The 22,665-nt window shown below is 47.7% G+C and overlaps 1 protein-coding gene across 1 annotated transcript; it reads left to right on the forward strand.

Moving 5' to 3' along the window:
* Positions 1–1,033: 1,033 nt before the first annotated feature.
* Positions 1,034–7,624, forward strand: LOC146180879 (uncharacterized; the record flags this gene model as incomplete). Its single annotated transcript, XM_084575675.1, is given in 3 exon segments — positions 1,034–1,198; positions 1,200–1,463; positions 7,334–7,624. Coding segments are annotated over 3 exon segments (720 nt in total), but the record flags the coding sequence as incomplete, so codon positions are not given.
* Between the last annotated feature and the right edge of the window lie 15,041 nt (positions 7,625–22,665).

Genomic DNA, 22,665 nt, shown 5'->3' on the forward strand with positions numbered 1-22,665 from the left:
GCGGGCGGTGTCGTTGCCATAGCTAGGGTGGAAGCTAGGGGTTCTTCGTCAAGAGGGAAGGTCTCGGGGGGCAAGCCTCGAAGCCTCCGGCTTGTACGATGAATAGGAGTGGTCACGAGAAACGGCAAGTCGGGTCGTCCGCAGGAGAAGGGATCATCGATGGCACCTCCACCAGTGTCACGACTCAAGCCACAGGGAGCCTTAGATACACGTAGACGAGGTCCCGAGAATAAAGTCGGCTTCTAGCTCCGATAACAAAGTCCAGCACCAGCGCGCTTCTCGAGCCAGCAACCGCTTTGTCGTCGTCGGCACCAAGCACAGCTTCCGCGCTGCGCTAGACAAGTGGCAATATTATAGCTACTAGCATTAATGAATTCTTCGATCACAACATTATTCTGACAAACTTCCAGCATGGCTTCCGCTAAGCACTTTCCACGGTGACACAACTACCACCGTAGTCCATTCTTTTGCAGCAGCACTTGATAATAACAGCCAAATTGACGCGATGTTCCAAGATTTCAGTAAGGCATTCGATAAAGTTTCGCACTACAGCCTAATTCTATAACTAAAAAGCATTGACCTTCAATGCATATTTACTTACTAGATAAAGTATTATTTAACAAACCGCACAGTACATTGCACTTGGTAGGCTTAACTCTGGCTGTCTGCCAGTCACATTAGGTGTGCCGCAGGGGAGCGTTCTGGGGCCATTGCTGATCCTTTATACATTCAATGAGGTTTTCCCCGGTGTACAAATTCGATTGTATGCAGATGGCTGTGTTTTATTTCGGGTAGTTAATAATACTAATGACCAATGTGATCTTAAAGACAGCTGTTATATTCAGTTTCGTTTTCGATTTGAATCTTTATTCCCCAGGGGGCGTTTCTGTTTTCGTTATCTATATGTGTGTGTGAATAAACGGGTTGTGTTCGTTCGGGATGGCTGGACTCTGCTTCCACCTTCGAAAATACCACATTGGCGACGAGGATACTGTGAACCTACCCCTACCTACCCCACCCCGCCGCACCATCCGGAACCGGCGCCTTGGACTTCACCGGGCTTGCTACGCTACCGTTCTTTCTTCCGACGCCCGGCCGTCCGTCATTGCCATGGGAGCAGATGTTCAGCGTGTACTTGGTGGCATCCGGAGCCACCGCATTCAAGCCAGAGTAGCGCAAAGGTATTCTTTTGCATTGTTATGGGGGAGGAGGGCCAGCTTGTTTATCAGACGTTACATGCAGGGACCAGCGCTGCAGCAGCACTGTCAGTGCCAAGCGCCGCAGCCCTTGCCTATGACAAGTCCGCCGCTCCTGACGAATACGACTCTGCACTCGCCGCTCTATGGCAGCAGTTTTCGACGTCTTGCAACGTTATCATCGAGCGCCATCGTTTTCACCGCCGCAACCAAAACACAGGTGAGTCCGTTCATGACTTTGTTGTCGCCCTACGGGAGCTAGCCGCTGTTACGACCGTGCATCATCCGCACTTGCACGCTCTATTGTTCGCCTGTGGACATGGATAAGTGATGTGGATATGTGGTGTTGGTACAATGGCTCTAAGTGAGCCTGTTTCCAGGAATCCTGTTTTGTAAGCCTGTTTTGCTTTGTGGACACCCTGCAAATGCCAAATTGACCCTGTCAAGAGAACGTCTAGAAAAACACAAAGAAATGTCCCCCTGCGGGAAATAGCCGGAAGTGCTTTGGTTCAATTGTTCACCCTTCCCGTCGAGAAGCCTTATCGTCCAGTGAGGAATACCTACTGTCCAAAAGAGACGACAGAGTGACACGTCCGCTGACGTGCAGGACAAGAAAGGAGCATGACGCATACGGCCATTAAATGATTTCCCGGGAATGCAGGAAAGATTTGCAATTGTCGAAAACGGACAATGCTGGGAGCGTAAGCGGCGCGCACGTGCACTTGGGTTTCTGAGAAGTAAATCCACTTGCCGGAACCAGCCTATCGATTCTTGGCTGAAGAATAGAAATGTACCTCCTCGCCGTTCCCAAGCTTTTCCCGCCAACAAGTGACCAGGCTCAACGAAACAATGCCGGGCCAGTCAGTGCTTCAGACCATCAGTGCAGTGATGTGTTCGATTGGATGCCGATATCTGAGGGGCGTGCCCTGGATTTGGTTGGTCAGCATCTTCAGAGAGGGGCTGGACATAGGGGGTTTTAAGGACGTTGCAGAGCACGAAATGTCGCTCTGAGCCCTGGGTAAACGGCTCATCCAATACGCTTCTCGCTATGAACTCTTTACGCTTGCCATTTTGTTAATATACCCTTCTTGTTCATGTAAATATTCATGTAAATAAGTTTTCTCAAAGTGCCATTAAACCTGCTTGTATATATTTCACCAACTTCGAAGATTCAATCCTTCTTCAACCCCGAGTCTCTGCACGCTACCAAGTGAAGGCCGGGTCAACTTAGTCCCAGCCGCGCGACAACTGGTGACCAGCGTTGGGATCTGAATCTACAAGCCACAACATCTGGTGATCGGAGGTGGATCTGAAGCTACAAGCCACAACATCTTGTGATCGGAGGTGGCATCTCAAGCAACAAGCAGGAGCAGCAATCGGTCAAAAAGAGAGCAGCTCGGAACATCGATCGCATGTGTGGGTGAGTGCCTGGCTTTTCTTCTGATGTGGACCAGGTTCTAGAACAGGGTTAGGTTTTAGAACTGGCAAAAAGCGTTGAAACGCCTTTAGGTTTGGTAGTTTGCACTGTTGTTTTGGAAGTAGCCGACACTCGGAGCGATCATGGACCTACAAAAGCTGCAGAAACCGGACCTGTTGCTATTGTGTGAGGAATTGGGAATTGATACAAGTGGTTTGGCACGAAAACCCTTGATTATAAAGGCAATCACTGATCTGGGAACCGATGATGAGGAGCTCAGTGAAGCATGGAACCTCATCGGTCAAAAAAAGGAGCAGCTCAGACAGCAGAAAGAGCGGGAAAAAGAGGAAAAGGAGCGCGAACGTGAGAGGGAAAAAGAGGAAAAGAAGCTAGACATTGAGCTCCGGAAATTAGAACTAGAGTTGAGCAAGAGGTCGGGCAATTGTCCCCAGCTAGCGGTACCTCGTCTCAACAAGGAGGCAGATTTCAAGATGTCAAAGTACATGCAGCCATATGTGATATCAGGGGATATCGGTCTGTATCTGGCTAACTTTGAGCGAACCTGCGAAAAACTGTCCTTCCAGCGAGACACTTGGTCTCAGAGATTATTGACGGTTCTGCCCTGCGAGGCAGCGGAGGTTGTCGCGCGGCTAAGCAAGGAGGACGCGGACAACTACGAGAAGGTCAAAGCTTGCCTTCTGAGAAAGTATAGGCTTAGCGCCGAGGCGTTCAGACAACGTTTTCGGAACGCTACTAAGTCCAGGGACGAGAGTTACCCTGAATTCCTGTACAATTTAAGAGTCAATTTGGGCGAGTGGCTAAAGAGCACTGATTCCTACAGTGATAGAGACGCTGTAGTCGAGCGAATTCTTTTGGAGCAGTTTTATAACTGCCTCCCAGAAAAAGAAAGAAATTGGTTACAGGACCGAGGCGAAATTAAGTCGGCAACTGAAGCTGCCGAACTCATTGAGGAGTACACTTCGCGCCGACAATTCAGCAACCCAGCAGTGGATAGGCCCCGCAATCCCAAGTTCAGTATGAATAACCGTCAGAAAAGGCACTTTACTAGATTTGCAAACGAAGAAAGGAAGGCTTCTTCAGGCAAACGCCCTAGAAAGGACGGCAGTAAGTGGGGAAGTGACCAACGCGCAGAACACAAAGAACAAGCTTGGGGCTAGGAAGCCGCTCACATGCTTTAGGTGTAATGAGCAGGGTCACATTGCCGTCAACTGCCGGAAAGAAAAGATTGCTTTCTCGTATGTCAGTGACTGCGATGAAAATATGCAGCTTTTGGAACCTTACATGCATGACCTAGTAGTCAACGGGAAGCCTTGCAAGGTACTGCGCGATTCGGCCGCAACGATGTATGTTGTCCATCCGGCGTATGTGTCGCCTTCCGACTATACAGGACAGTGTGCATGGATCCGCCAGGTAGTGGAGGAACAGAGTGTGTGCTTGCCAATCGCGAACGTGGTCATCGAGGGCCCTTCCGGCAAGTTAACAACCGAGGCTGCCGTTTCAGGAAAGCTTCCTAAGTGCTATCCGTATTTGTTCTCCAACAAATCGGACATGCTACTGCGAAAGAGGGGCATCCTTTTCGGAGACAGAGTTGTGCAAGCCTTAACACGTTCAAAGACGCGAGAACTAGCTACACAATCCACAGCGGAGGAAATGGCAGTTAAAACAGTGGTAGATGCGGAAGATAGCAGGTCAGAAAACTTTGAGAGCGAGGCATCTCAGATAAGTCAACTTGAAAGTGAGCTTGATGAGACGCGGAATGAGGACGTTCTTGAGAGTAACCTCTTGCCGCCAGTGTCTAGTAATCTCACGAGACTTTTAAGTGGAACCCGAGAGGACTTAGCTATGGAGCAAGCCGTGGTAAATCTAACATTAAACCTTCCCGAGGAGATGGGGGACAACTTGATTTGCCTCAGCGGAAAAGGAAGCAACGCTCAGGAGCTTCTCAGAAAGACGGAGCAGACAGGAGAACTAAAGAAATCCCAGCTGTCCGATCTGGGCGAAATAATAACAGAGTTTGAGGCCTGCTTCGTGGACAGGCCAGGCAGGACTGATTTGACTGAGCACGATATTGAGCTGACTTCAGACGTGCCAGTGCGATCAAGGTGCTACCGATTCTCTCCAAGGCAAAGAGAAATTCTGGATAGGGAAGTAACTCGCATGCTGGAATTGGGAGTAATAAAACCCTCGGAAAGCGATTATGCTTCGCCTATGATCTTAGTAGAAGCTCCAGGTAAAGACCCTAGGCCTGTGGTAGACTACCGAAAGCTAAATTCTCTCACCAGGGATCAAGTGTATCCTATTCCGAATATTGAGGAGAGAGTAGAACAGGTCAGTAGAGCGGCATATGTGACTACGCTGGACCTTACTCGAGGATACTGGCAAGTACCGCTCACTGAACGCGCCAGCGGATACGCGGCTTTCGTCACTCCGACGGGCAGCTACCAGCCAACAATGATGAGTTTCGGGCTCAAAAATGCTCCATTTTGTTTTTCCCGACTCATGGATAGGGTTTTAAAGGGGTGTGAAACATTCGCGGTGCCTTATTTAGATGACATTGAGGTTTTTTCCGACTCATGGGCGGACCATATGGTACATCTAAGAGCTGTACTGAGCCTTTTGCGTCAAGCTGGACTAACCGTAAAGGCCGAGAAATGTTGCCTGGCAAGGGCGACCGTGGACTACTTGGGTCACAATGTAGGTTAAGGTTTCAGGAAACCTAGCGAGATTAAGATTTCTGCGGTGGCAGACTACCCGCGGCCGAGCACGAAGACGGAAATTCGAGCATTCCTGGGTCTGACTGGGTACTACAATTACTACATCCCTAACCATTCATCTTTGGCTAGCCCTCTGACCGACGCTCTCCGCAAGACAGAACAGACAAATGTAGTCTGAGACGAACAAAAGGAAGCCTCCTTCGTAAACCTGAAGGCTGTGTTGATTAGCCGTCCGGTATTGCGAGCTCCAGACTATGACCGAGAATTCACGGTCCAGTGTGATGCCAGGGATCGAGGGCTAGGTGCTGTTCTCTGCCAGAGAGATGACGACGGTAATGAGCACCCCGTGCTCTACCTGAGCAGAAAACTGAGTTCTAGAGAGAGAGCTTATTGCGCGTCAGAGAAAGAGTGCGCTTGCATTGTATGGACCATTCAAAAATTGCAGTGCTATCTTGGAGGGGCCAAATTCACCGTAGAGACGGACCATTGTCCCCTATGGCTTGGCTGCAAACTGCGACATCGAAGAACAGTCGCCTTCTTAGGTGGAGCTTGATTTTACAGCAGTACAATTTTGAAATAAGATACAAAAAGGGGAAGTTAAATGGGAATGCGGACGCGCTTAGCCGCTCTTTCTAAGCGGTCCGAGATGTTCCTCACCATGTATCCAAATTGATAATCAGGTTTTTTTTTTTCGTGTGCTTGTATATGTGTGACTATGTAAAGCAGCACGTTTGGTTTTCTAGGAATACGTGGGTCCTGAACGTCTTGAGAGTGGGCTTTTCTCGAACAACAATGCCAGTTTTCTTTTAACCTGGTCTCTTCAGACGGGAACCGAGTGCTTGCTTGGACATGTGGTTGAGTTTCAGACAGCTCGAGCCATTTGGCCTACGACAATCAAGACAACGCGACAAGCAACAGCGAGCTTCAAGCGTTCATGTGCAGGCCATTAAGTCGTCTCTTCATGCAGCAGCTGCGACTGCTGCCCTCCGAGACTCTTCTGGCGGGGGAGGAGGCTGTTACGACCGTGCATCATCCGCACATGCGCGCTCTATTGTTCGCCTGTGGACATGGATAAGTGCTGTGGATATGTGGTGTTGGTACAATGGCTCTTAGTGAGCCTGTTTCCAGGAATCCTGTTTTGTAAGCCTGTTTTGCTTTGTGGACACCCTGCAAATGCCAAATTGACCCTGTCAAGAGAACCTCTAGAAAAACACAAAGAAATGTCCCCCTGCGGGAAATAGCCGGAAGTGCTTTGGTTCAATTGTTCACCCTTCCCGTCGAGAAGCCTTATCGTCCAGTGAGGAATACCTACTGTCCAAAGGAGACGACAGAGTGACACGTCCGCTGACGTGCAGGACAAGAAAGGAGCATGACGCATACGGCCATTAAATGATTTCCCGGGAATGCAGGAAAGATTTGCAATTGTCGAAAACGGACAATGCTGGGAGCGTATGCGGCGCGCACGTGCACTTGGGTTTCTGAGAAGTAAATCCACTTGCCGGAACCAGCCTATCGATTATTGGCTGAAGAATAGAAATGTACCTCCTCGCCGTTCCCAAGCTTTTCCCGCCAACAAGTGACCAGGCTCAACGAAACAATGCCGGGCCAGTCAGTGCTTCAGACCATCAGTGCAGTGATGTGTTCGATTGGATGCCGATATCTGAGGGGCGTGCCCTGGATTTGGTTGGTCAGCATCTTCAGAGAGGGGCTGGACATAGGGGGTTTTAAGGACGTTGCAGAGCACGAAATGTCGCTCTGAGCCCTGGGTAAACGGCTCATCCAAGACGCTTCTCGCTATGAACTCTTTACGCTTGCCATTTTGTTAATATACCCTTCTTGTTCATGTAAATATTCATGTAAATAAGTTTTCTCAAAGTGCCATTAAACCTGCTTGTATATATTTCACCAACTTCGAAGATTCAATCCTTCTTCAACCCCGAGTCTCTGCACGCTACCAAGTGAAGGCCGGGTCAACTTAGTCCCAGCCGCGCGACACCGCATATTGTTCGTTTGCTTCGCAAGATGATGCTCTGCGGGATCAATTCGTTGCTGGCGTAGCTTCCAACCGCGTACGTGAGCGGTTACTGCTAGAGGGTTCCACACTGTCTTTCGATAATTCAGTTCGAATTGCACTTCAGTTTGAGCAAGCAGCGGATGAACTGAAGGAGCTTTCTGCTTCAGTCGAGGCAATTTCATTGCGGCAGCTTCGTAAACCATCCTCGAATCATTCGAAAAAAAAAAAGCGCAGCCAGCAGCTCCCTTTCAGCAGAAGTTAGGGAGGGGCGCGGGCGGCAACGTGCGCCGCACCGGAACCGCCCCCCTGAGCGGAACCGAGAACGGATCGAGTAGCTGCTCCGGTTCAACACATTGTTTCCGATGCGGCTCGCAGGACCACTTCGCATCAGCGCCGCAGTGCCCAGCGCATGGGAAGACTTGTTCATTTTGCGGTCTCAAGGGCCCCTTTCAATAAGTATGCAACCGCAAACGAACTCAAATGCAAGGCCGAGTTCATGAAGTTAGTTATATGAACATGTTTCGTCATGTAGCAGTGCTGAGCAGGTTTTGACTTTGCAACGCACTTAGCGGAATTCATATTCAAGTGAAAGTCGCGAATGTCACTTTGTCATTTCTTTTCGATTCAGGGTCGTCTGCTTCAATTCTGTCGGAACAAGAATACTGTCGATATTTTCAGAGCATTCCGCTCTTGCCTGCTCCGCATGTCACTCTGTTCGACTACTCTCAACGGCCGATTTCCGTGCTGGGTTGTTTCCAGGCAGACGTTCAGTTTAGAGGCCGCACAGCTTCACTACGCTTTTATGTTGTTCACCGAGGAACTTGTCTGATCGGTCTTTACGGCATTCAAGCCTTGGATCTTCGCATTGAGGGTTCTGCTCTTAAATGCTTGCACACGTCCGTTGCTCCGCTGTCGATTGTCAATGACCCGCTATCTCGTTCCATTTCACACCGTCAAGCGCGCAGCCCCGCAGCAAAGATCTGCCGCCAGCCTTAGCAGACGAGTTCAGTTCGCTTTTCAGTCCAGAGTTGGGTCTTGCTAAAGGGTTCATCCATCGCATCAAGACGCGGCAAGGCGTGCAGCCTGTAGATTCCAAGCTTCGCCGTCTGCCATATTCTCTCCGGTCGTTAGTATCAAAGGAGCTTCAGAGGTTACTGAGCCTTGACATCATCGAGCGCATCGATTCTTCTAAATGGGTGTCCCCTATTGTTGTTGTTGACAAGAAAGATGGTAGCATCAGAATATGTGTAGACTTTCGAGAGTGGAACAAGGCTAATGTTCCAGACAGTTTCCCATTGCCGCATACAGAAGAGCTGCTTCACGCGTTGGTAGGCGCTGCACACTTCACAAAACTTGACTTGGCTTCTGCTTACCATCAGGTTCTTTCGCACCCTGACAGCAGGGATCTGACAGCTTTCATCATTCATGACGGTCCTTTTAAAGGAGTTTGCTTCGGGTTAGCTTCTGCCCCAGCGGCATTTCAGAAGATGATGGCGACAATCCTCGACCGTTGCCCTGGAGTGTTGTTCTACATCGATGATGTGATCATTTTTGGCAAGACCGTAGAAGAGCACCTTTCAAACTTGAAGACCGTACTGCAAAAGATCAAGAATGCTGGCCTGAAACTGAACAAATGTCTTTTTGACGTTCCAGAACTTGAGTTCCTAGACATAAGGTCACTGCACGTGGTATATCGCTACTCCAAGAGAAGGTAGATTCTATAGTTAACACGCCAGTGCAAACTGATGTTTCCGCCCTCCGTTCATTCCTGGATGTTGTAGAATATTACTCCATGTTTGTTCCACACTTGGCACAAGTGGTCGAGCCTATGAGAATCTTGCTTCGCAAAAATGAGCCATTCATCTGGTCAGCTGAACCAGACAGTAATTTCGGGAGGGTTAAGGAAATGCTATCCTCAAGTACAGTCCTCCAGATGTTCGATCCGTCACTTCCAGTAATTATGTCGACCGAGGTGTCTGACTGTGGACTGGGAGCAGTCCTGCAGCAAAAAAGTGGCAACAAGCTCCGCACAGTCGCTTTCGCATCTCGTACACTGTCGCCTGCGGAGAGGAAATATTCCGTCGGTGAACGAGAAGCACTGGCATGCATGGGCGTGTGAGCGATGGCACACATATCTTTGGGGTCGCCATTTCACAATTCGAACAGGCCACCAAGCACTGGTGTCTTTACTGTCGTCCCAAGGACATGGAAGACGCTCACTCCGAATCGCACGCTGGAGTGCACGACTGCTTTGCTATAATTTCACTGTTGAATACTGCAAGGGGTCCACAAACACTGTAGCAGATGCACTTTCTCGGCTGCCAGCACCTACCTCAGAGGCAGAGATTGATAAGGAGGAAGAAATTGTCTCGTTCATTGAGCCAGCCTGTGTGACAAAAGAGAAGTTAAGGCAGGCCGCCCTCGACGACGGTTGCCTGAAAACAGTGAAGTCATTCGTGCTGAGTTCCTGGCCGCCAAAGAAGTCCATACCAGAAGAGGCGAAACCATTCTACCCTATTCGGGAAGAACTGTCGGTTGTTGACAACTTGCTACTGCGTGCAGAGCGCCTCGTTGTTTCATCCTCCCTCACGGCTCAGATGATCAGCACCGCGCACGAGACACATCCGGGTATCACGCGCACGAAGGCGCGACTGCGTGAATGGTTCTGGTGGCCACGAATGGATCAGCAAGTGGAAATGGCAATAAAAAACTGCCACATATGCCTGGAAGCAGATAAGTCCGCCAAAATATCACCAGCACCGTTGCAACCTGTTGAATGGCCTGAGCAACCATGGCAGAAGCTTGGCCTAGACATTGGTCGTCCTTTGGCGCATGCAGCTTACAACAGCAGATTTGCCATAACGCTTGTTGACTACCATTCTAAATGGCCAGAAGTACACTTTTGCAGCGAAGTGTCTACAAGCACCGTAAAAGACTTTTTAATAAGTGTTTTTGCCCGTGAAGGCTATCCAGAAGAGATAGTCTTTGACGAAGGACCTCATTTCACATCGCACGAATTCATCACCTTCCTGCAAAGCAGAGGCATCCATCTTTCGCATTCGTCGGTGTACTATACCCAAGCGAATGGGCAAATAGAGCGATTCAATCGCCCACTGAAGACCTTCCTTCAAGTTGCACTCCTCGAACGATGACCACTCTGGCAAGCAGTCACAGAGTACCTCGCCATTTATTGATGTACTCCGCACGCTACCACAGGGGTCGCCCCAGCAGTTCTGCTACATTGTAGAATGCCCCGAACCAGGCTGGATGTTCTGGGCTTTTCAGCCCCAGTATTTGCGGAAGACCCAGCCAAGTAGTTGGCGCGACTCCGTCAAAGAGTCCGAAATCAACAGCAGAGCAGCAAATGCTACACGGACAAAAGGAGAGCTGCCAAGAAGGCTAAGATAGCCGTAGGCGATTTTGTCCAATCAGAGAACTACCAGTTCGGTTTAAAGGAGCCCCGAAACGATTTTTAAGCACATTGTTTTGCCTCTTGGTTACGTAGATTGAGTTATAGTGACACTATTAACGGTGGTTGTTTTGTGTATTATCCATTATTTAATATTTTAATTTGTTCGTGAAAGCGAGTTTGGACCACTGATGGTGCCGGCACACAGCGGCCATTTTTTGGCAGCGGATATGACGACATTGGGTCCGATTTGATGATTGGACGAACAATAAATTCAAGGCTAAATGAACTCATGATTAATGATAGGCTCTGTAATGGTCTTGCGTTTTCTAATATACTTACAAAACCGACATATTTATTTTAGATTAAAGCACTTCAAATAAAATGTTACAAAAAATAACGCTAGAGGCTCTGTCTATTTTCCCGAATCTAAGAATTTTGCGCCCCTCTAGTAGAAATAGTTGCTCATGTAGCCGATGGATGTAGCTCCTGTTTGCCCTGTGTTTGCCTCGCGTATACTTGCGTATACCTTGCCAGACTTTGCATGTGGTTTGCCGTTTGTTTATTCCTCGTGGTTTGTTGTAGGTGGTTCTTCGTATCCTAGTAGGCTGTCCTGCCTAGACCGATCGGTTTTCGCTGGTGAAGCCTGGTTATATTTCGTGCTGTCATGAAGAAATTCTGCGCAGTCACAGGCTGCCCGAGCAGCGAATGCATTGGAGGAGTGTCGTACCACAGATTTCCTTCCCATAATGAACGAAAAAGAATGTGGTTAGAAGCTCTGGGCATTGAGAAAGAATCGAATCGGCGTGAGTGCTCGGCGCACTTCACTCCAGACGCCTTCGAGTGTTCATCGGTAGCTTATGCATCCGTAGGCTACAAGCAACGGCGGCTACGCAGCAACGCGGTGCCAACGATGCCAGGCGCTCTGCGAAAAACAGCGAAGACGGAAGTATCGCGACGGACTGAGCAGTGAATGTTGTGCCAATGACCACGTTTTTGGTCAGCGAGTCTGTCGAAGTTCATACACGATCAAGGATTCAATGTTTTAACTGCTGTATACTTTCTCAGAGAGTCATCGTTTCGAGTAACGACCTTGGCAGCCGCTCACTGTTCTCTCGACTGTCAACAGATCAGGCCGCGTGAGCGCGTAAGCACACTTGAGAGCTCGAGCGGTGCTATGAGGAGGAATGGCAACGAAATTTTAAGGTCGAGCGCTGCGTACAACTAAAAAAAGGGGGGGGGGGGGGGAGGCGGAGTACATCCCTACCTAGCACGCGCGTTCCCCTGTCCCTTGCCACAAGGTCTGTTGACGCAACAAAGCAGATGAAACGCGTTTTTACCACCCCCCCCCCCTGCTCTTTTTTTTTCGATAATGCGGTCGGAGCTCCGGCAAGCCATGCTCTGAAAAAAAAAAAAACAAGCTTGCGCGAACTGTCAGACAAGCCACGCGACGACAGTTGACCAATATTATATAATTCGAGAGGTTGTACGCAGCGCTCGACCTTAAAATTTCGTTGCCATTCCTCCTCATAGCACCGCTCGAGCTCTCAAGTACGCTCACGCGATGCACTCACATTATGAGCGCATCTGCTACTTTGGCTGCCAGTTGTAGTTCCTTTGCCACACTGGCTGTGGCTGTGGGTAAACGCAAGAGGGGGGTAATAATTGCAATTTTATTGTAGTGTTTGCAGACTTGGAATATGGCCACATCTTTAAGGCAGTGCTGCCCCTATGGGAAGGATATGGCTGCTCCAGCATAAGCATTTCTAAGGGGCCACTGACAACCAAAGCAGGCCAGTGCTGAGGAATCGGCCGTGGGTTAATGGAGCTGCCAGACCATGAGAATGAGCAACAATTCAGCGCGGCCACATCACTCAACGATCACGAGAAGTGACAAGATAGTATAGTGACTGGTATAGCAATGTGGACAATAAGAGTCTGAAGCAATGAATGTCGTGGTTTTCGGTGACACTTACTCCAACGACGAAAGGCATCATTTTCAAAAGGCAAAGCTTCATCATGTTCCTTATGAGCCCATAGTACTAGTACTGGGATCAGCACAGACTCGCAGCTGATTCTCAATGCAAGGGCTTGCACATGAATGTTCGTACAGAAGATCAAGTCACATTCTCATCCCATATTGCCAACATCACAGTGAAAGCCTGGTTTCTGCAAGCCGCATAAGAGGAGATGTGTTATCAAGGTGTTATGACATGATACATGAAGAATGACCTTGCTCACTGACTGCTACAAAGTGTTTGTGCACTGTTCTACTGTGTTTTTCTGACATTTGCCATAACAGCATATGCTACAGAAAATTTGACTGCGAGTTCAAAGAGCACGCAGCCATCGAGCTTGCTGAAATGCTTTCCCATTGCTTTAGATGCAAAATGTCTTAGACAAAGTTTTGTACCAAGAATCATTGCTGCATGTTGTGTGGTTTCATCCATGACTTCAAAACTTGCAAAATGGACATTATGCCAGGTGTGGTGATCATCCAGCTGGTTTCGATAGCTGCTCCTACTGGCTGCCACTACACCATTGAAAGTTCCTTGTTGCCAGTTCCAAAATCTAACCGTGCCGAGTCGACCTTGTGCATGACCTGTGTGCTGAAGATGAATGTTTTTCTGCATCTGCAAAGTGTGTCCATGTTTTTGACCAACTGCATTGGATCCAGTCTCCACTGTCCCCTAAGTGCAAACAAGTTCAAACGGCTGTAGCAAAAATGTTCGTGTTCTTGAGGGACCAGGCCACTGCAAGACGTCATAAGTGGCATGCAAACAATCTGTTGTGGTCCAGTGTGTCCCAGTCAGCATCTTTTTTCGACGTTGTGAGGGATTATGATGTGCAAATTACGGAGCTCAGAAATGAAGATCTGTCCTTCCTTCCTTTATATTTTGTTCGAAGCCCTGTGTTCATATGTCCAGAGTTATTACCTGGAACCTTCACCAACTCCCTACTGCTGTGCTTTTCTTGTAGTTAATGTTTAGCACTTAGAAAGCAATGCTTGCTGTGTTGTATATGACCTTGTTGAACATTTCAGAACTCAAAACCAGCGAAATGTGCCAGTTGTAATGCAGTGCAGCTGCGCTGGGACGAACCTGAACTGAAAATATTCTTGAACAAAACCTGTGGTCCAGATTGTGGCCCTCTCTGAAACTGGCTTGCTAAAAGGAAGATCTCTGTCTAGATATATGACCGATAAAAACTGCCACGTAAACTGTTTTTCTGATATAAGTCTCGCTGCTATACATACTCCAGGAAATTCCGCATGTGTCTTTTGATAACATCACCAATCTTTGGTTGGACGTCATTAAAGTAGCAGCTGTGAGGATACAACTCTGTTCACAAGCTCTTTCTGTTGTTTCTTTGTATGTGCTTCCACAGAAAATTTTAACTGTAGCTTTGTAACTGGTGCCCATCTCCTCAGATCACATGTTGATTTAAAATTCTATCCGTCTATCAGGGTGCCAAGAACACAGATCCCTATTTGTGAAACCTTCTAGACATTGTTGACAGTGATAGAAGCCACGCTTCTTATTATCCTTCAGCCTCTGCTGTAGACCTGCCCCTGCATTCATCCAACATCCAAGTGAAGCAGTCACTGGCACCTTGCTGCATTTGGAGTGACCATTGCTTGCATTTAGTGCTGCCAATCATCTATGTGGCTCCAAAATTGCTATCCGGGTTAGTATACTTGGCAGCAAGGAGTAGGTGTCGAATCTTGCACATCAAGAATATGAACCTCTTTTTCTTTTTTGGTATACTCTCGACATTGGAAGCTCAACATGGTCTGCTTCATACCTTACTGCAATACTCCATGCGTCAACATAGCTGCAGGTCAAAGTTATGCAATGCCAGAACTTTTGCCTCACTATCAGAATATAGGTATTGTTGTGGCTGAGCCTTGGAACAGACACCTATATGTGTATCCGAAGTGCCATTGGCACAAGAGCCTTTCCAAAATGCATCACTGAAAGTAGCCTGGCCAGTTGGTGCATGTCTCTTTGTGGAGCAGCATGCAGTATTTCTTGCCTGCAAGCAATATATTTATTCAGTTGCTAGCGAGTACTGTGTTGGTGTCTTCATGACTCTGTTCCGTCACCCTGTGCACTGTTTTGCTAAGGAGAATTTAAAAAATTGCCATTAACATGACCACAGGGGAAGCATTTGCTTTTCTTGGTTCTTCCCGGTGTTGCAATATGGTGTTGTAGTTTGGCCTCATGGTTCCGGAAAGTGTAAGACCAAAAATGAAGAGGCCTGAAAAAAAGTGTTTCAAAAGTTGTATATATGTGTTGCCCTTTTCTGTCTTTGCCTGGCACATTAATTTCTTTTCGGCTTAACAGTACCACATGCTGTAATCCGTGCTGCAAGCTGTGCACTGTATAAACAAATGAAGCTTGAAAAAACTGAAAACTGGTTTATTTTTTTTTTACCCCTCACAGTTGGGAAATTCACCCTGTGTAGCGTTCCGATGGAAACATCTTCCTAATCATGGTCACCACACTTGAAGGGATCACTCTTTGTTCTCCAGTTGAGTCTCTCCCCCAAATCCATCTTTCAAACTGGTGGTAGGCCACATAACATTTTCTAAAATGAAAAGAAGAGAGACATCTGTGAAAGAGCAATCTCGGGATTTACAAAGCTCCAGTCCACATTGGTTTGACTCAAATGTCTAGCATACTGCAAAAAGAGTACCACCACAAATCACCTCCATACATTGAGACAAAATACCCTATGTAGAGTGCTTTTTTTTTATGTTTTCTCGCCTCAGGGAATAAAAAAATATAAAAGAAAAGGTTGTACATAGATCTAATAAGTTCTGCTATAGATTAGTCATTACATTACTGATAGTGCTTTCTACACATATGCAATGATAATAAATGAGTAAGCTGCACTAGTGAATCCAGTGAAATACTGTGCTTTTACAGCATGCACACATGTTGGAAAGGTTCAAACGTCCTTAATGTGGAACCACATGGCTCAACATCTCGGCAGCACAGAGGCTCCGTACACCTGCACGCAGCAACAGTTTCAAGTCATCAGTGTGGTGTTTTCTCCGCTCGCGTGACTTCCGGGGTTAAAATTGAACGTAATGTTACCACAGTGGCTCTATCACCACGTTTTTAATCGCGATATGGACAAAGCACATTTCGTCAATATACACATATGTTGTTTTTCGAAGTTCGCGAGGCGTGCCTGCTTACCGAGAACGACTTGGCGGAAACGATCTAATCGAGCCACTGCATTCTACAAGAATTCGTTTCAGTCCCAAGAAAGATGCAAAAAAAGTGCTGCGGTTCATATTTACCAGTGCGCATCGTCAGCTTGGTGGTGGTCTGGCAGCGTTGCTGGGCGATCGTCGTCAACACCGCGCGGTGGACGCGACGACGCTGGTCGGCTGCTGTTCGTCCCCTTTCGGCGTATCCCCGCACGGAATAACGCGCAGATCGTCGCTCCGTCGCGATATCTCGCGTTCGAGTTCCGATTAGTCTGGCAAGTCCATTTACGGTGACTTCTTATGCACTCCTAAGGTGCTAGCAGTGCTGATATCGGATGGTGAAGCGTCGCTGACCATCCACCTGTTTATCAACATGGGAGCGACGCTGTCAACTTACGCCCACGTGTTCCTTGTAACCATAGAAACGACGCTGCCATCCTTGGCAGGAACGAGTTAAAGCAAACAGGCAACCATGCAGTGATAACTTCCGCGACGTCATCGGTTTGCCTCTTTTGATTGGTCGCACCCAATGACGTCAATGGGAGAGCGAAATGGGAATGGGAAGCCCCGCAAAATTTGAGTTGAGGGCAGTTTTTTGCTTGCTTCTATTTTTAAATTTATTCATTGAATAACTCCCGTTCCTGTGCACCGATTCTTGTAATTCTTTTTGAGCTAGTATCCCTGTGACATAAAGAATTGACCTGAAGCATAACCGATATCATATTACGAAGCGCTTCGCGGCTCCTTTAAGGAAGACTGCGCTTTTTCTCCACCGACAAAAGTGATCGAGAGGAGGGGACCAGCTTCTTTCAGACTTGGAGATGGCCGTACATGGAATGCCTCCAAGCTTTCCAGGGTTCCAGAGCCCCGGTCTTCTGGCATACTGTCCCCTGCCTCTCCGGGCGTGCTACCTCCTGCCACGCCGCAGCCCCGGTCTGCTGGTGTGCTGCCTCCTGCCGCACCGCAACCTCGGTCTCCTGGCGTGCTGCCTCCTGCCGCACCGCAACCCCGGTCTCCTGCATACTGCGGCCTGCTGAGCTGCAGCCGCCATCCCCCAGGACGCAGGCTCGGTCTCCTGGCGTACTGCAGCAGCAGCCTACGAGCGCTGTCACCAGCGCCGACAGTGCGGCGTTCAAAGCGAGAGCGCCGGCCACCGGCCTGGCTCCAAGATTACGAGACCCATTAGTTGGGACTGATATGTACAGTACTCACGGATTGAAATAGGACACTCGGAGCGCGTGGCCGTCGCTGCATGCAAGGCAGTGTGGTAAACAACAGGCCGGCTTATTGGCGACCGGAAGGATCAGTTCTGCTTTTTAGATGTTCTCCCCCTCGCGCTATACCACAATGCAGCACCTTGGTTCCATGAGCATCCACGGGCGGCGCTGGATGCAGCGACGGTCACGCGCTCCGAGTGTCCTATTTCAATCCGTGAGTACTGTACATATGTGTGAATATGTAAATATGTGTAAATAAGTACAGTGTGCATGTCTTGGGGTTTTAACGCGGTAGCGTTAAGGAGCTCGTGTCGCAGAAAAGCCGGTGTCGGCGGCGGCCTCGGCCGTGAGCGATAAATCCCGGCATGCACTTCATAAATTAAAAGCAATTTCCAAGATGGGCTGGGTGGGAATCGAACCAGGGTCTCCGGAGTGTGAGACGGAGACGCTACCACTCAGCCACGAGTTTTTGTTTTTTTTTCTTTATTGCCGGTTATCACCACCACACAACAAAACCAACAAAAACGCGCTACAATCAGAATGCTCACAGCAGAGCGGTTACCACAAGCATGGCACTTAATACAGAAGCCGGCAGGCTCATACGAGTTGCCTTTGTCAAGTTAAAATTCCTTCAGCTCGCATAGTGGTTCGACTCTTGAAATCCAGTCTGGCACTGTGGTCTTCAATTTATACATTTCAACCAATGCGTGTATACTCTCGCGGAAGTAGACCCTTGCAGGGCGGGCGTCAGTGTCACAGTGAAAACCCGCCATTCTGGACCGCCATAGACTGTGCAGGCCTATTAGCATAACCGTATCAAGTGGAATCCCATCATTATTTTCAGTTGGCAGGAATCTAATCCCGTATGAGTCTAATGGTAATTCTTTTTTAACAGTTCGTTGCAGCACATCCCAAAAATAGACGCCCTCCCAACAGTGCAGAAATACATGGTCTATTGTCTCTGGCTGTTTACATATTAAGCAAAGTGAACCCCATGGCAGATAAAAGCCCTTGCTTTCAAAAAACGTTTGTACCGATAATGTTCCTGTATGTAACTTAAAGAAAAACGTCTTTACCCCAGGAGAAACTGGCATTCTTTTAACACGCTTCAGTACGTCTTGACTCAGCCACGAGTTCGATGCTTGAAAGCGGTACAAAAGCGCTTCTAGTGAATGCGGTGTTGCCTTAAAAACGTGCCGTAGAACGTTATACTGCGGTGTATATCGGTAATTATGAGCATGTTACTTACAGAAGTCGCAGTTACACGAGTAGCGAAGTACGTTTCCGCTACATTTCTTCTGCGCTCTGCGCACATGCAGAGCCATCTTGCGGCAAACACATTCATTCATTAATTCATTCATAAACCTTTATTCATGAGGATGACCTGAGGCCAAACACAGAACCCCTCCTCGCAATGTGCGGCGCTGCCCCGACACGTGGCGCGCCACTCGCCCCTGACGTTTCGCCGTGCACCCTCAGGGGTTGTACAATCAAGCGTATTTCCTTTCTTTAGATTACTATCTTCGCTCACCCGGTTCTCCCCTTCGGGCCGCGCGGGTACCGGTGCGAGGATGCCCCAATACCCTTGCGTTTAATAAGTTTTATCGACGAGGTGCAATAACGCTATCGCGTTCCACTCTTGAAGGCGAAGCTTAAGCGTCCTCCAAATTTTTTCTACTAATACCTACTAACATCTAATCACTAAAAATAAGGGGGGGGGGGGGGGGAGTATGTTCAGTTTAGTTTTCGATTTGAATCTTTATTTCCCAGGGGGCGTTTCGGTTTTCGTTATCTATTGTGTGTGTGTGAATAAACGGGTTGCGTTCGTTCGGGACGGCTGGACTCTGCTTCAACCTTCGAAAACACCACAACAGCCTTATTAATATTGTACACTGGTGCACGCGATGGGACATGGCTCAATACAGAAAAAAAAAAGTATATTTATCCATAAACTCACAAGACAAATCCGCTACTATTTCGATACAAACTCGAATCATCATTAGTGCAGCAAGGGGCCTCAGTAAAGTACTTATGTATAACACATACTAATAACCTTTCTTGGAACACTCATATCGATAATATCTGCTCACTTGCATTCCGAAAACTGTGGTACCTCAGGCATAAGCTCCGCAACACTCCCGCTTATGGCTCCTAAGCTATTATACACTAATTAGACCTAAGCTTGAATACGCGTGGATAACTTGGGATCCTTACACTAAGGCTAACATCAAGAAGCTCGAAAGAATATAAAGAAAAGCAGTTAGGTTTATATACTCAAAGTTTCTCCCTACTGATTCCCCAACAGAACTAATGCTAGCCCATAGTATTGAGCAACTAGAGCTAAGGACGCAAAATTTTCGTTTAGATTTTATTTCATGATTTCTGAACAATAAACTTAGGCTGGACACTTCGCTTTATAATTCTCCGATGCCCGCAAGAAATACACGACCCTATCACAAAGCGCTTCTAACACCTTATTTTTCAAGATGAAATTTGTTGAAATTTTCCATTTTTCCTCGCACCATCAGCACCCTTTCCCCCCCCCCCCCCCTCCCCAAATCTTTTTCAGTACTGTTTCATACTGTTTAACATTCTTCTTTCCCTCGTTCTACCTTGCACACATCACATCACTATTACCTTAAAGACCCCCAGTTCGGGGGTATTACATAAGGGGTGGGTACATGTATGAAGATTATATACAAAATAAACATAAGCGGTGGGTACACGTATGAAGAATATATACAAAATAAACATATTATTGGTTGAATATGGCAGTTATACAATTGTTATACACACTGACACGCGTTCAACATCGCGACTAACACGCAACCAGCAGTGCCGCAGCCAGGCAAATACATAAAGTACCATCCCCAACACTTTCCTTGGCCTCGCCGACTGTTGGCTTCTTTCCTTCATGTATTATAACGAGCACCCTCATTTCCCCGTAATTGATCTGCTTGTAGCTTACGGGGGTCTCGGTTCTTGCAGTCTTGAAGCCATAGGTAGCGCAAGAGGGTTCTAGCACAGCTTTCGCCCTCGCTCTTGATCACGTACTACGTGACGTTGGCGGTAACAAAGGACGTTCCACATCCGCCGCTATGGTTGAGGGTGGCGCTGGTGAACCCTCTCAAGGTTCGTATATAGACAACATAAATACCCAAGCAAGTAGCAGGGGGGACCGCGGCCGATGTAGCTCAGTTGGAAGAGCACCGGACGCGATATTCGGAGGTCGTGGGTTCGGTTCCCACCATCGGCACGTTGTTTTTTCTTCTACTTTGTGTTTAATTATAGGCTGTGGCTAAAGGTACGTCCGACGGACCCGATCAATGGTCTTAAAGGTACGTCCGACGGACCCGGTGCGTTTTTCTTCGGGATACGACGGACGGATCCGGGAAATATTTTTCAGAGGTACGGCGGACGGACCCGATCGGTAGGGTTCTTCCGACGGACCCAACGCATTTTTCTCCGATATGGGCCTTGGGATCTGTCGGGAAAGCCGGACGGATCCGAGATCCCCAGATGTGGTTGTAGCAACAACATGGTAGCCATATGTAACCAAATCGAAGTTGGTATGAGGTGTACGTGCGAGGTGCAGGAAGTATGTACTACTGCATGCGTGAAATGTGAAATTACAAAGAATAGTACAGTGGCAAGAATAGTGCCTAGAATGGGTGATATACTACGTGATGGCATGATGATAGGTTTACGTGAGTTGGACCGCGGCAGGGTCGCAAGCGCATGTAATCGCGGTGTTGACGGCCAGCCCGCGGCCCGCACGCCCGCTCATTTGGTCCTCGTTATCATGTGCATTAACGTCTACGACGGTCATTATGTAGTTATGTAGTTTTGATTCTTCAAAGTTTCGTCACTTCCATCTGTGATGAGATATGCGTCACGTAACGCATCGCTTTCTGCTCGCATTGAGGTTTGGTGCTGCAAGTTCTACGTAGTCGCTGAAAAAGCTGGGTGCCGCCGGCGTGTCTCTAGCCCAAGCATCGCGTCATTCGTGTTTGTTGGAGGTGTGGTTGGTGCTTACCGTGAGATGCTGTGATGTACGGATTACGTCCTACTAGAGTGCTGTGTGAGACTACGAAGAGTGCTGTGATGAGTGCGCCGATGTCCGGACGGACATCAGTGTGTCCGTTTATGATCGGCGATGTTGCACGTGCATGTCAGTGTTTATTAGGTGCAGTGGTAATTTATTTACACGCGCTGTGCAACAATCAGACGAAAATAAGTCATCGACAATTTGTTAGCCTGCACTACAGAGCTCAAAACTCGGAAAATGGGAATGCACATGATGCAGTTTTCGCGTGTTCGAGCTAGTGGACCGAAAAATAAGTGCCCAGCCCACACCGCCGGGATGCGCATTACTACAGGTGAAATGGTTCAGGTTTCTGTAAAATAGCTGCCTGGCACAGCACCTTCCTAAATGTTCAGGCTTTGTACTATTGTTGAAGGCTACTTTATCATTAATAAAGGAACGAATATGCTTTATGTGTTAATGACTAGTGCTTTTTCAACATATGTTCATTTTTTTTTCGTTTTTCCTTAGTTTTCTTTGTTTTTCATGCTAGAAAAACACAAATAGTACACTTTTAAACTTGTCAGACTAAAGCTGAACATGAATATCTGCAATGCATGTGACAGCTTTAATGCTATAAAGGTTGACGTGTATAGCATGTACGTAGACGCTGCGACATCTTAGTGGCACGTTCGGCTACTTGCCCCAAGGTCGTGATGTTTAATGCCAGTGATGGCAGTCGCACTTTGGTGCAGGTGAAATGCAAATGCTTCTGTTTCCTGCAAGATGTCAACGCAAAGTACAAAGCCCGGGCAGTCAAATTAGTCTGGGGCTCTCCACTACGGTATTTTTCATAGCTACATATGTCACTTTAGGTACATATGTCACTTTAGGATGTGAAACCCTACATGCCACAGGTAGGCTGCATTGTTTTTTAGATTTTGTAACCTCTCATCTATGTTTTGCAACATTTGGCTAATTTTAGTTCTCAAACAGTTGTTAAAGATGAAACCGATGCAGTTCTTGGCATGGTTTCCTGCTTGGATTAATTTGATAATTGCAGTTCTTTGAAACTTGCATCAATGCTGGACAGTTCAAATAGCAGGCAGTTGAATTACAGAAATGATGTGGATCGTGCATATCAGTTCGGACAAATGGAAAGTAACGGTCCCCTCCTTGCATGCATAAGTGCCCTTAGACAAATACATACTCGGGTGTGTGATTGTGACGCATATCAAGGGTCAACAGAAGGCCATGTGGAGCCAGTGTGATATTCTTCATGAAGGCTAAAGTAGAATTGTACAACAGCTGCTGTACCATGCAGAAAAAAATTGATCGTTTAGTGTATGATTAACTGACCATGAATAGCGTCTTACTCAGAGTATGATGTGTATATCTGGTTTAGCATCCCAAAATAACTACGGCTATGAGG

The sequence above is a fragment of the Amblyomma maculatum genome, chromosome 8 (genome assembly GCF_055883805.1).
Source record: "Amblyomma maculatum isolate TAMU_Amacu chromosome 8, ASM5588380v1, whole genome shotgun sequence".
In the NCBI taxonomy this organism is placed as follows: Eukaryota; Metazoa; Arthropoda; class Arachnida; order Ixodida; family Ixodidae; genus Amblyomma; species Amblyomma maculatum.